General features: G+C 42.5%; 1 protein-coding gene across 1 annotated transcript; it reads right to left on the bottom strand.

Annotated features, from left to right (window-relative positions):
- Window positions 1-5,711: 5,711 nt before the first annotated feature.
- On the bottom strand, window positions 5,712-12,045 carry LOC147641473 (uncharacterized). The gene is made up of 2 exons (XM_086810710.1): window positions 10,853-12,045; window positions 5,712-6,133 (listed from the first exon to the last, which is right to left on the bottom strand). Exon 1 carries the CDS (start codon window positions 11,812-11,814, stop codon window positions 10,903-10,905), a length of 912 nt encoding a protein of 303 aa, XP_086666836.1. The 5' UTR covers window positions 11,815-12,045; the 3' UTR covers window positions 5,712-6,133; window positions 10,853-10,902.
- Window positions 12,046-13,499: the final 1,454 nt, after the last annotated feature.

The raw sequence follows: 13,499 nt of genomic DNA, 5'->3' as shown, positions 1-13,499 counted from the left end.
ATGTACTTCAAAGTACTTTAGAGGACTTTACCACTTTAAAGTAGTGAAGTACTTTAAAGTAATTTTAAAGTGGTGAAGTAATTTGAACTACTTTAAAGTACTTTGAATTAATTCACTACTTTAAAGAACTTCACTACTTTAAAGTGCTTGCAATATAAACATTAGGCCTGGGAAACCACCAAGCACTCTGAAAAGTGCTTGTGAAGCTCTAAAAAGCATTTCAGGAACTTGACAACATCTTCAGTGCTTGTCTGCAATGACTACACATCCTTCTTTAGCTGCACCACATCTTCATTCACACCAACTCTGGAAAGCAATCTGCAAACCACACTTATTTCTGCCTCCATCTTCAGCACCTTTGCTTCATCGGGGTCTGCCATTCCCTTCATTTCTACCAATTGTGCGCTCAGTTGCTCAAGCTCATTGTGTAGTCCACTGAATGCAGAAAACAATCCTTCAGTGTGCAACCACATGTCCCTCTTCTTTTGTAGTTCACCTTTGACTTAAGCAAGATTTTCTTTCTCTGCATCTGCCTTGGCATTGACTTTTTTTCCAACCCTAAAGAGAATGTGGGGGAGAGGGAGAGCTTCAAACCCTAGCAAGAAAACACACACGCACAAGAGCTCTAGCAAGACACAAGAGAGATGGATAGCTGAATTTTCTTCTATCTTCTTTTTCTCTACTCAACCAACATAACATATGGGTTAGTACTCAACTACTGGAACATACAAGGGTCGGTCCATGATGTGAACCCGACTAAATAAGTTGGCGCTATAACTATGCCAGTCTCTAGTAATTCAAAATGGCTATCACACAGCCTCTCATCCCACTGGCCGCATATCACCCATAATCTCACCAACCATGCCAGTGGTGTAGATGCAGAAGCTATCACCCAGGCGGGTCATCAATGTCCGTTGTATCACTAGTTGAGCTCAATATCTCAACACTCCCCCTCGAGCTCAACTCCACACACTGCACTCCAAGTAAGCTCCTAAACCTGTGGAGCTTCTCTATGCCCAATGCCTTCATGAAGATGCTCGTTGTATCACTAGTTGAGCTCGATATCTCAGCACTCCCCCTTGAGCTCAACTCCACACACTGCACTCTAAGTAAGCTCTTAAACCTCTGGAGCTTCTCTATGCCCAATGTCTTCATGAAGATGTCAGCCACCTGATCCTCTATGCTAACATATACCAGATCTACATCTCTTGCTAGAACCTTCTCTCTCACAAAGTGATTATCGACCTCAATGTGCTTCGTTCTAGCATGATATACTAGGTTACTAGCCAACTGTATGCTGCTCATGTTGTCACAATATATGACAACTGCCCTATCCACGAGATCTCCCATGTCACCAAGTAGCTTCTAAAACCAAGCTACCTCCCAAGTTGCCATAGCAACACCCCTGTACTCTGCCTCTATACTCGACAAGGCAACTGTTGGCTGCTTCTTACTGCTCCAACTCACAGCAGCACTCCCAAACGAGAACATAAACCACTGTTAGATCTCCTGTCTACTACAATACTACCAACCCAATAAGCATCTGTGTACCCATGCAACTGTATCTCTATACCAGCCTCATAGAAAAGTCCATAATCAACTATGGACTTTATGTACCTGAGGATCCATCTAGCCACCTCCAACTGTGGACTTTATGTACCTGAGGATCCATCTAGCCACCATCAACTGTGGACTTTATGTACGTGAGGATCCATCTAGCCACATCCAAGTGTCTTCCTAGGGGCCTGCATAAACTGACTCACAAGTCCAACAGCATAGCTCAAGTCCTGGCCTTGTAATGGTCATGTCGATCAAACTACCCACTATGTGCCTGTATGCAGTGGGGTCCTCCAAAAGCTCACATGTATGTATCTGTGGAAAGCTGTGTTTTGCTCCAATGGCACTGAAATAGGCTCACAGCCTGTCATACCATACTTGGACAACATGTCCAAGCCATACTGCCTCTGCAATAGAAAAATGCCATGAGGTGATCTCACCACCTCTATGCCCAAGAAATACTGCAGCTCATCCAAATCCTTCATCTCAAACTTCTGCTTCAAAAGCATCCTAACATCATGTATGTCTGCATCACTATCACCAGTGTGATAATCAAGTCATCCACATAGATGACTAATAGCATGATCCCTCTATCTGTCTTTTTCACATATAGTGAAAAATTTACATTGGATATCTGAAATCCAGTGGTAATAAGATACTCCTTGATCTTGTTTGACCATGCTCTGGGTGCTTGCTTCAAGCCATACAAGGCTTTGCATAACCTGCACACAAAATCTGGATGTGCATCACTCTCATATCTTGGTGGCTGCATCATCTACACTTATTCTTGCAAATCACCATGCAAGAAAGCATTCTTTACATCCATTTGATGTAAAGACCAATCCTTCGCTGCAACCATAGCAATGACAGCTCTCACGGTTGCCATTCTTGCAACTGGGCTAAATGTCTCTGCATAGTCTATGCCATAAGTCTATGCATAGCCCTTGGCAACCAGTCTTGCCTTGTACCTACTCATTGAACCATCAGCATTGTGCTTGACTTTATACACCCACTTACATCCAATTGCCTTCTTTTCCTTAGACAAAGGCACTAACTCCCATGTTGCATTTGCATCCAATGCTGCCATCTCCTCATCCATGGCATCTTCCCATGTTGCATTTGCATCCAATGCTGCCATCTCCTCATCCATGGCATCTTCCCATTTCTTATTTCCAATTGCCTGCTCAAAGTAAGTGGGCTCAACCTCTTGTATTACTTTACCATGTAAGCATAATGATGGGCTGTATATCCATCATATCTCAACCTGTCAATATGCTATCTAACCCTTGTAGACCTGCATACACTTGGATCACTGCCAGGTGTCCTCAAAACAGCCCTGGTTCTCCTTACACTAGGAATAACCACAGATGGAATGCCAAGTTCCTCATGAAGGCTCTTCTCAGAGCCACTAGAGTCACCGTCCACATATGAGTGACCTACTGACGGATCAAGCACAAAAGGTTGATCTACCTTTTCCTTCCCTTTCCATGATACATGTGTACCTGCATCATTTCTCAACCTGCCTGACCATGGGCTAACATTGGATCCACTGCTCGAGGACTCCCCAGGTCCACTCAACACTTGTGATTTCTGCTTTACATGTGGTGCAACATCAGCACTTCTTGCATCTACATCTTCTATTGCCTTCACTCCTAGTGCATACCAGCTACTCATCTCATCGAACACATCTCTGCTTACTCGCATCTCACGAGTGGTAGGGTTATAGCATCTATAAACTTTTTGCTCCATAGCATAACCAATGAGGATGCATTTCTCTGCCTTTGGATCCAACTTTGTTCTAACTTCATTAGGAACATGTACATATGCAATACACCCAAACACTTTCAGGTGAGACACATCTGGCCTTATGCATGTAAACTTCTGTTCTCATCAGGAGTCATACCATGAACAGCTTAGTGGGTGTCTTGTTCATAATGTACACAGTAGTTGCTACTGCTTCTGCCCAAAAGTAATGTGGCCTATTCTTTTCAGCCATCAAGGCACGTGTCACTTCTGCAATGTGCCAGTTTTTCCTTTCTGCAACACCATTTTGTTGGCAGAGTGTACCTACACGTAAACTGCCTCTTGATTCCTTTCTTTCTCAGGAAATCACTGAACTCATTGGAGAAATATTCTCCCCCACCATCTGATCTTAGGCATTTTATTTGCATGCCTTTTTCCTTCTCGACTAAGGATTTAAATCTCTAAAAGTGAGCAAACACCTCACTTTTCTCCATGAAATAAACCCACACTTTTCTAGTGTGGTCATCAATAAATGTAGCATAGTACCTGCAACCTATAAATGTTGCAGTCTTGGTAGGTCCCCATACATCTGAATGTATAACATCCAATGGCCTTGCACTGACATGCTTTTCATGTGGGAAAGCATGTTTGGCCTGCTTACCAAGTTGGTGCATGTTTCACATACCTTATGCATATTGTCTACCTTAAACTTTGGCAAACTTGCAACAATATTTTGGGCCTGCATACTCTTCAGTCATCACTATACATTCACATGACCCATGCGCTTGTGGCATGTGTCAATATCTGCAACAATGCCACATGTTCCATGCGCAAACATGGCTACCTTTTTCTCATGCATGTTCACATCCAAAGTAAACATCCTGCCATTTCTGTTACCCTTTGCAACCAAGCGACACTTATTTTTGAAGTCTTCCACAAAACATCCTTGAGGATTAAACCTCACTTGTAGACCTTGCTCAACCATCTGTCCAACAGAAACCAGGTTCTTTGTAATATTCGAAACATGAAGTACATCAGCCAAGTACTTCATTTTGCCATCCTGCATAGACAATGGCACTTTACCAACATGCACAGTATCATCACCTATTTCTACATAACCTGGTTTTTCCATTTTCTTCATATCTCTAAACCACTCAGCATGACTGGTCGTGTGGTTAGAGGTGCCAGAATCCACATACAATATATCTTGAGATCCTGACACATCCCCTGTCATGGAACTAAGCATGTGTTGCATCACAAACAGCTGCTCACTTCTATCATCACCTCCATGTTTGCTAGATGATGCATAGTTGCCTTGCTGCAACTTCCCACTTTTAATGTCATTCTGCTTTTTGTAGCAGTCCTTTGCCATGTGTCCTGGTTTGCCATAGTAATAGCACTCTATGCTATTTGCATTTTTATTTCTTTGCCAACCACCTCGGCCTCTTTGGCTCCCCCTACCTCTAGACTGACCTCTTCCACCTGTGTATGATTACTGCTATGAATCATTGGACTGTCGTTGTCCGGAATTCTGATTTCCTTGTCGGCCACCACCTTGGCCTCCTCTACCTCTACCTCTGCCTCTACCTAAATTAGAGTAGAAGGCCTGTTCCGATGTGTTCTTGCTTTGTGAAGAAGAATCCTTGCCTAAAGCCTTTTCTTCGTAATCAGCATAGATATCAAGTCCCAAAAGTTGGGAATATTCTCCCTAACTGCAAACGGAGGTCTTGAATGGCTTGTACTCTTTGCCAAACCCATTCAGACAGACACTCACCAAATCATCATCCTCCACTGATACATTGATAGAACCAAGGGATTCAACAATGCCCTTGATCTTTAAGGCATATTCATTGATGGACATGCTTTTCTTTTCCACAGTATGCAACTCTTACTTTAACTGCAACTTCCTTGCCTTTGTGTTAGTCTGGAACATCTGAACCAGATTCTGCCATGCAACTGCTAGAGTGTGTTTGCATCTTGTGTGTGTCCTATCATAGTGTTTGTGACACTAATTATGAAAGCCAGTACTTGACTTTTCTTGCACACTGATTTCAATCCTTGAATGCCTTTATATCTGCAGGAGTGGAATTCTCCTTAGATAACTCTGGAGGCTCCTCATTGTCTCCTTCTACATAATCCCAAAATCCTTTACCCATTAGGAAATTGGTCATTCTAAACTTCCAGGCATGGAAGTTATTCTTATCCAGCTTCTCACTAACAATCTGATTAATTTCGTCAGACACATTTTCCTACAGTAATCAAATAACCTGCAAATAGACAACTTCTGTATGCAACCTGTAATACAGTAGTATCTCCTATAACTGCTGCAATAGTTATACTTCAGCACAGCCTGTGTGTCACCAAATGTGACCAGAGTACATGTACATACACCCAGTATCAACAATACATATGCAAACCTTGTCTGTACTTCCAAAATGCACTGCTACACTATAATAACCAGATTTTGAGCAGAACCAGTTCTCTACTAGAACTTCTAGAAAAGTGTCAAAAATACCTTGCAATAACAAAACGGGGCCCGTAGCGTGCCCGAAATGCAAATCTGGCTGAAAAATTTATGACTAATATAGTATACTTGCCTTGTAGCTCTGCTCCCGCGCGAAGACAGCTCCTCAATCGGAGATGTGTAGCTCTCAGAGCTACTGAGGAGGTGTTGTACCTAAACCAGAAGGGGAAAGAGATGATGGTGCTCTTAACCGTGTAGTACCGCTTCCTTCCTTTCTTGTGTTTGCCTCTTGCTTGCCTCCTTAGCTCTCACACGAACCAGGATCTGATACCATAAAGAGAATGTGGGGGAGAGGGAGAGCTTCAAACCCTAGCAAGAAAACACACACACACAAAAGAGAGCAAGACATAAGAGAGAGATGGATAGCTGAATTTTCTTCTATCTTCTTCTTCTCTACTCAACCAACATAACATAAAGATAAGAGTCCACACTATATGGGCTAGTCCTCAACTACTACAACATACAAGGGTTGGTCCATAATGTGAACCTGACTAAATGAGCTGGTGCTATAACTATGCCAGTCTCTAGTAATCCAAAATGGCTGTCACATAGCCTATCATGCCATTGGCCACATATCACCCATAATCTCACCAACCACGCCAGTGGTGTAGATGCGGAAGCTATCACCCAGGTGGGTCATCAATGTCCACCGTATCACTAGTTGAGCTCGATATCTCAACAAACCCCTCTACCAACTCCATGTAGAGGGGATTGTCAGTTCCATTGTAGGGCCTTGTCATTGTTGTCGATATTGTATGTACAGATGTTGCACCATCCAAGAGTGACGGTTCTCCGCATGGCCCGTAGTTCGCTAGAAACTTGTTTAGCTTTTGTTGAAGCCCTCCTTTCTGCGTTTTGAAATTCTCCAAGACGTTTTCACCAAATTTTTCCCACGCGATGCGGTGCTTAGCTGGATTAGTTAAAGCTGTTACACATTTCTCATAGGCAAAGCCCCGTGCAAACTTTGCTATTAGCTCACCATTAGAACGGGCTGCTTAATAAACCTTTTAGTAGAGGAGTCAGCACTCATTAAGTACTTCTGACATGACCATGTTAACGTATATCTTTATCTTCTTTTGGTAGCGAGTCGTCCTAAAAAATGACAACCACTGTTCTTCAGGTAGGTCGTTGATCAAATCCTTGGGCAACTTGCCCTCAAGACTAAGCCCGTACTGTGCGTGGAGCTCCTCCGCTGAATGACAAAACTTTGTTAACTTTGGGTATGCACGATCACGAACATGAGCTGGCAAGACAAATGCAATCTGCCACTTTAGTGAACATCTTAATCCATATAGCAAGAGGGCATAGCGAACCAAAAGCTTAAAGGGTGCTCACCTTTGTTGGAAGATTTTGTGCCGGTGAGAGGCGGTGATTTTGTTTATGGAGATGCACTTGGTTCTCTTGCCCACAGACTTTCGAGGGGGAGTGTTCCTAGCTGAAGTTTGTTTTCTCCAGTCTTGGCCACAGACTTACGAGGAGTCATCCTGCTGCTGCAAGCTATGTGTGACGGGAAAGGCAGTGGTTTTGTTTTCGCAAATGCGCTTGGTTATCCTCCCACGGACTTCCAAGGGGGAATCTTCCCATCTGCAATGTCGTCTTCTCTAGTCTTGGCCACAGACTTTCGAGGAGTCGTCTTCATCCTACTGTGGGTTGTGTGTTGAGGGAAGGAAGGTGGTGAGAACCAACCATAAGGATACCTGCGCTTCGCTTGGAAGAGGGAATGTGGCAGGAAGGAATGTGAGGAGAGGAAGGAATGTGAGGGAGCTCTCATCTTGTTTTCCTCTCCAGCTTCTCTAAGCCACAAAATGGGGCGAGCCACTAATCGTTTCTGCTGCCAGTCTGCATGCATGAAGACCCCCACTCCTAGTCATAACTGTCCCGACTCCTCGTCACACCATCATACACACTTAAATGTGTCCTTATTATTGACATTTGAAAAACCAAATGCACTTGAAATTCCCTCACACTACAAGAGAATGAGAACATAGACGCGCAAACTAGAGAGAGATGGAAGTGAGAGAGGGGCCATGGATGAATTTGCGATTTGACGGGGTTTACGTGGCTATTTATGCAACTATATGTGCATCTATACTCACGTCTATAGGCGCATCTATAAGCGCGTCCATACTGATATAGACGCGTTTATAGACATGCATATAGATGCGCTGTTAAATTTTTTTTGAATAATCCCGCCCGCATCGACGCCGCAACTATTTTCACTTCCCTCCCCTCTGCTCCCTGTGTTGTACCTCTTCCTCATCATGATGGTTGTACCTCACCCTTTGTCCTCTCCTCACAAAGTCTCCTCTCAAGTCTCCTCCCAAGGACAATTCCTCACAAGGTAATCTCTATGCCACTTGTCTCTCCCCTTCATATATTCATGGTTTTTGAATGGTATGTTTAGAATTAGGGTTTTTTATTGGTATTCTCTTCACTCTCTCTCTCTCTCTCTCTCTCTCTCTCTTTCTTATGCATAAGAGGCTTATACTTAAACCTTCTTATGCACATAAGGCTTAAGCCTCCTTGTGTATCCATATTCACACTTTTAGGGTTTTGTATTACTAATTCTTTTCTTAACTTTTTGTTTTGTTTTATAGGTCTTATAATTCTCTCGTTCAACTTCACCAAAAAGAGGTAACTGCTTTTCTCTCTTTTCGATTTTGTATGTATGCATTAGGTTCTAAGGGCTTTTGTATGTATGCATTACTAATCCTTTCCTCACCCTTTTGTTGGTTTTGTATGTCTTCTAATCTTCTTTTTCAACATCACCAAAAAGAGGTAAGTGCTTTCCTATCTTTTTATCCTCTCTTTCCTCTAAAGAGGGGTTTTGTTTTGTAGGTCCTCTATGCATAAAGCTTAATCTATGAATAGAGCTCTAATCATAGAGCTTAATCTATGAATAGAGCTCTAATCATAGAGCTTAATCTATGCATTAAGCTCTATTCGTAGAGCTTAATGCATAGATTAAGCTCTATGCATGCATTCATAATGCATAGAGATCTATGCATAGATTAAGCTCTATGCATAGAGATCTATGCATAGATTAAGCTCTATGCATGCATGCGTAATGCATAGTGCCGGGGTACGGTTTAGTTTAGGCTAGCGTGGCTTGCATAATGCTTTATGCATAAGCCTCATGCATAGCTTTATGCATAAGGCCGCATGCATGCTTTATGCATAAGCCTTATGCATAATGCTTTATGCATAAGGCCTCATGCATAACTTTATGCTTAAAGCTTTATGCATAAGGCCTCATGCATGCTTTAATATGCATAAACTTTAGCAAAGCTTGCATAAGGCTTGCATAGCGGCATAGTTTGCATAAGGCTTGCATAGTGGCATAGCTTGCATAAGCTTTAGCATAGCAAAGCACGTTGTCAAAACGCGCCTATGGTCGTTTTTCCTTGTACTGTCAAAAGTTGCACAAGTGGTACCACCAAAAAGGGAAAATAGTGGTACCACCAATATGTGCTTTGACCATGGTAGCCACGCCTATAGCTATGTGATTGTTTTTTTTATTTATAGATCCTTTAAAATTTTTACAACTCTTCACACGGCTTTGTTTGTTGTAGAATTGCTTCTACCCTACAAACAAAATAGCTCACTATATATTAATGAGACCTATATCATGCTTCTACCCTATATAATAGGATCTTTAAAATGTTTCCCCACATCATACGTGGTCACCTAGGTTACTTACTACAAGATGGAATTTTTTTTCTCATGTAGGGTTACCAGAACTTGTACTTTTGGCATATAAAAGTTTCTTGGATTCATATCACCTCAGTTATACTTATGTATAAGTGTATTTCCATACTGATCCTTATGAGTTGGTCAGATTGTTCTTTGAAATGTATTAGAGAAATTAGATTTCATCAAACTACAATCGTATATACAACACTTAGTGCCTAGATCAAGGATATTGACAAACAAGTGACAGAGGCCAGGTAAAGCATCTATACAATTGATATATTAAGCTGCCAACTATACGGAAGGCCAACCAGTGATAAAGAACAAGATAACCCCATATTTCTTGTATTCCGAACCTTGTCCAACAAAAAGAATCCCAAAAACGTGGATGCAAAGATGAGTGCAATAGAGGCAGAAGGCTCCTTAGCCAATAATTGATGGAGTATTTCTCTCCAAGCAAGTGAATAAACTTGAGCAAAGTTGCTTAGCTTTTGTGATTGTTATAAAACATCCTACGTTTAAAAATTGCACCCAAGCAGGCTACGGCCACTTTTATACAAAGTGTTTCCAGACAAAAACACTCAACAGGATCCTAATTTTGTTCTTAAGTAGGGAAAAAGATTTGCCCAATGACCGAGCTAATGGGTACTTGCCTAGCTCCTGGTATTTTTGATGGAATGATCAGATAAATGTGTAGAAACTTGCTATATTGTAAATGTGTAGAGATAGACAGATTTTGAGGGTCCCGACATGCGGAATGTTCAAAGCTCCCATGTTTAGTCTCTCTGTCCTTTGCCGGCACACATAACCTTCGCTATAAATAGAGTACGTAATCTGCGAAATTCTATCTTTTTGTTGCTAGTCCTGCGAAATCACTAAAGGGCTTCATATGCATTTGTTCTTCCGGTCTCCCCAAGAAGAATATTTGCTTTTTATGCTCTAATAACCCATCATAAACCTTTACCTTATCTAAAATGTGCCTTGCATTTAGTAGCTTATCTACAGCTTAATCTACAACGTGCATCTTTTTCTATATTCTGTTATTAGCGACAGGGATTATATTTCATCGTACCACATATTTTCAACATGGATTTCTAGTTAGCTTCAAACGGTTTGTTTAGTTACTGAAAGACTAAAGATCAGTGCCTGTTTAACTTGTTTCATTGGTTGTAGTTCAGTTATCTGCCTTAATTTAGAGATTCAGCTACTAGAATTCTAATTTCTGAAGGTACGTCAACTGATAACAAAAATTTGTAAAAGAAAGCAATTGAATTAATAAATATTGAAAGAGCTTTTACAAAATAGAAAGAGCAAAGCATATATATATATGCAGCTTACTCGTGAGAGGAGGCGCTGACTTTTCAGATCTGTGAGGTTGGCTTCGCCGTTCAGGAACTTTGACCCAATCGTAGTTCCAAGTCCAAGCCAATTGTACACTTTTCGACATCGGATCGAGAAGGCGCATGCATCGAGTCGTCCAAGTTCTTGAAGGACCCATAAGGTTGGAAGCCAAGGGACGCCTGAGTATTTGACTTTTTTCTTGTGCTGAGATGTATTGATGAATGATCAGACGATGGGCGACTGCGTTTCACGTCGAGATGAGATGATGGAGGGAACTTTACAGCTGCGTTTGTTTGCCCTTCTAAAGGAATGAGTGATGGGGCTGGCGGCCGAGGAGCTGGCCGCAGGAATGTCGTCGAGCTGCTTGAAGTGGTGGAATCATTTGGGCATGTGCTATGCGAGTGATCGGAAACTAGTGCAGCTGAATAGGTGTTCGACACGAAGGGAGAAGTGGTAACCAGGAAGGGTACTGTGGGGAAGAGGAGGCTGCCGGAAAGGGAATCTCCACAGACAGGGTACATCAGGCTTATTGATGAGCTTTGAGAGTAATCAGACACGCCAGCCAGCTGTTGAGAAGCAAGTGGAGGGAGATGATGTGGAGCGGCGTTGGGATCTTCTGTATTGGCCGGGCTGGGAGGAGAAGGTCGACGGAGTCGAGCTCGGTCACGACGATGGACGTTCATGTGGCCGCCGAGAGCCTGGGCAGAGCTAAACTCTCGTCTACAAAAGTTGCAAGGGTAGAAACGGGGAGGCCACTCCCCGGCAGTTTGCAAATTACTGCCGCAGCTAGGGTTCTGGTAGGCGAATGCTCTGCCGCGATTGCTTTGCAGATCGGCCAGCTCTGATAATGATGTGATGGCAGTCGGCGGCCAAGCCCTAGAAGTGGCGAGAGGAGCAGCTGCCGAGGCGGCGCTGTGGTGCTCATCATTAAGGGGGACGGCATGAAGGGTTACGGGCATATTGATGCTGTGCACCAGAGATGCGAAATGAAACCCCGTTTCTTGTTCTCCGACTCCGGAGAGGGGAAGTTGAGGACTCTAGGGTATGATGTGAACGGGCCGGTGATAATTGATCTTTTATCTTGCGATAGAAAATCCCAATCACTTTTAGAGCAGGAACACTCCACATCTAGCAACAGCGACAGCTCACTTGTGACTACAGTACAGAGGAGGGCGACGTGGCCGGCATTACCAACCACCAGCACAAGTCCGCTCCTCCTGATCAGGTCTCTCCCATATAATTGCACTAGCGCCAATGGTCATAAAAACAGTGTTAAATTCTGATTGAGAGTGAGCGTGATCAGGGATCTAGATCATGAGCTTCCCCCCCCCCCCCCCCCCCCTTTCCCACGCGTACTAGTGGCAGTTGCGGCCAAATTCGTGCTTACTGCCATGCAATGGGACGGCGTTGCTTATATATATATCGTCGCCGTTGGCTCTGTCGCGTCACGGGGGCTGTCTTACGCCTAGTTTTGATCTCGCCCCTATAGTACCCCTCTATCATCATGCGTCACCACTGAACAGCAAAAGATACCATACGTAACCAAATGGTAAATGCATCACACCCCATCACGTCCAGTGAAAAGGTGGCGGAGATAACCTAAATACATCAAAGTCTTCGAATCCTAATTAAGCTAAAGACATCACATGCCTATGAAAAGGTATCGGAGTCGGAGGCTGATCTTTTCCCGTGCGGGTTGCACACAAATTTTAAATTTAATTTGGTGTCATTTTTGGCAGATCAAATTACCTAACTGTATTTGACTACCAAAATGCCCAAAAATAATCATGAAAATCAACTTAAGCCTGAAGCCCAATTAGCCACGCACAGCCGTAACGGACTCCCCAGTTTTAAAAAAACGGAGGATTTAGTGCTTTTCGTACCCTGCACACAGTTTATAGTTTAAGGCCTCTAAAATTCGAGATTAGGGAAGCAAGGGCTCGAAAAAAAACGGATTTTTTAACGACAATCCTTAGGCTTAAATCCCGAACCCCTAAAATTAAAGACAATACTTAGGCTTAAATTTTGAACTCTTAACATTAAAAACAATGGTTATGGTTAAATCCTGAACCCTTAAAATTAAAGACAATGATTAAAGACAATGCTGCCTCTTTTCATGAGAAAATTCCTCTTGGAAAAGAGACTTAGTATGCAGTTTGTTGAATAAGAAGTAAAACTAAATGTGTGATGTAAATCTGTCGAAGTGGGACTAAATCTGTGATGTAAATCTGTCTAGACTTTTGTATGTGTATACCATGTAGCTAAAGTAGACTTTTTGTAAAAAGATGTGAATATTTATAGTATATATAATTATTGTGTTTAATCGAGAAAATCATTGGAAATCATGCAAATGTTTGAATTTATAACTATTATATACAAAACAACGTCGAATTCCAACTGAGAAAATCACACTACAAAGTGGGTTACGTAAGCCGTGTCAAGGTTTTAGTCGGAAACACTTAATTATTCAAAACTAGTTTAAATAGGCGTTTTTAACAGATGAATCTGAGTGGGGGTGAAAAGTTTAGTTTCCGCACACTGTATCGGAGTCATGCGTGGCACTGGCTAACCTGATCTATAGAGACTGGATATCGAGCGCCGTAAGAATGTGGCAGTCAATAACACAAAGTATACTATTGCAGCG

This window comes from Cibotium barometz, chromosome 2 (genome assembly GCF_041138505.1).
Source record: "Cibotium barometz isolate CiBa-2024 chromosome 2, ASM4113850v1, whole genome shotgun sequence".
Lineage (NCBI taxonomy): Eukaryota > Viridiplantae > Streptophyta > Polypodiopsida > Cyatheales > Cibotiaceae > Cibotium > Cibotium barometz.
The sequence above is the reverse complement of the archived record's forward strand: the minus strand, read 5'-3'. Positions and strand labels throughout refer to the sequence as shown.

What these genes read in the sequence shown, in the direction of transcription:
- LOC147641473 (XM_086810710.1), bottom strand. Translation starts at nt 11,814, where the DNA reads ATGCCCGTAACCCTTCATGCCGTCCCCCTTAATGATGAGCACCACAGC.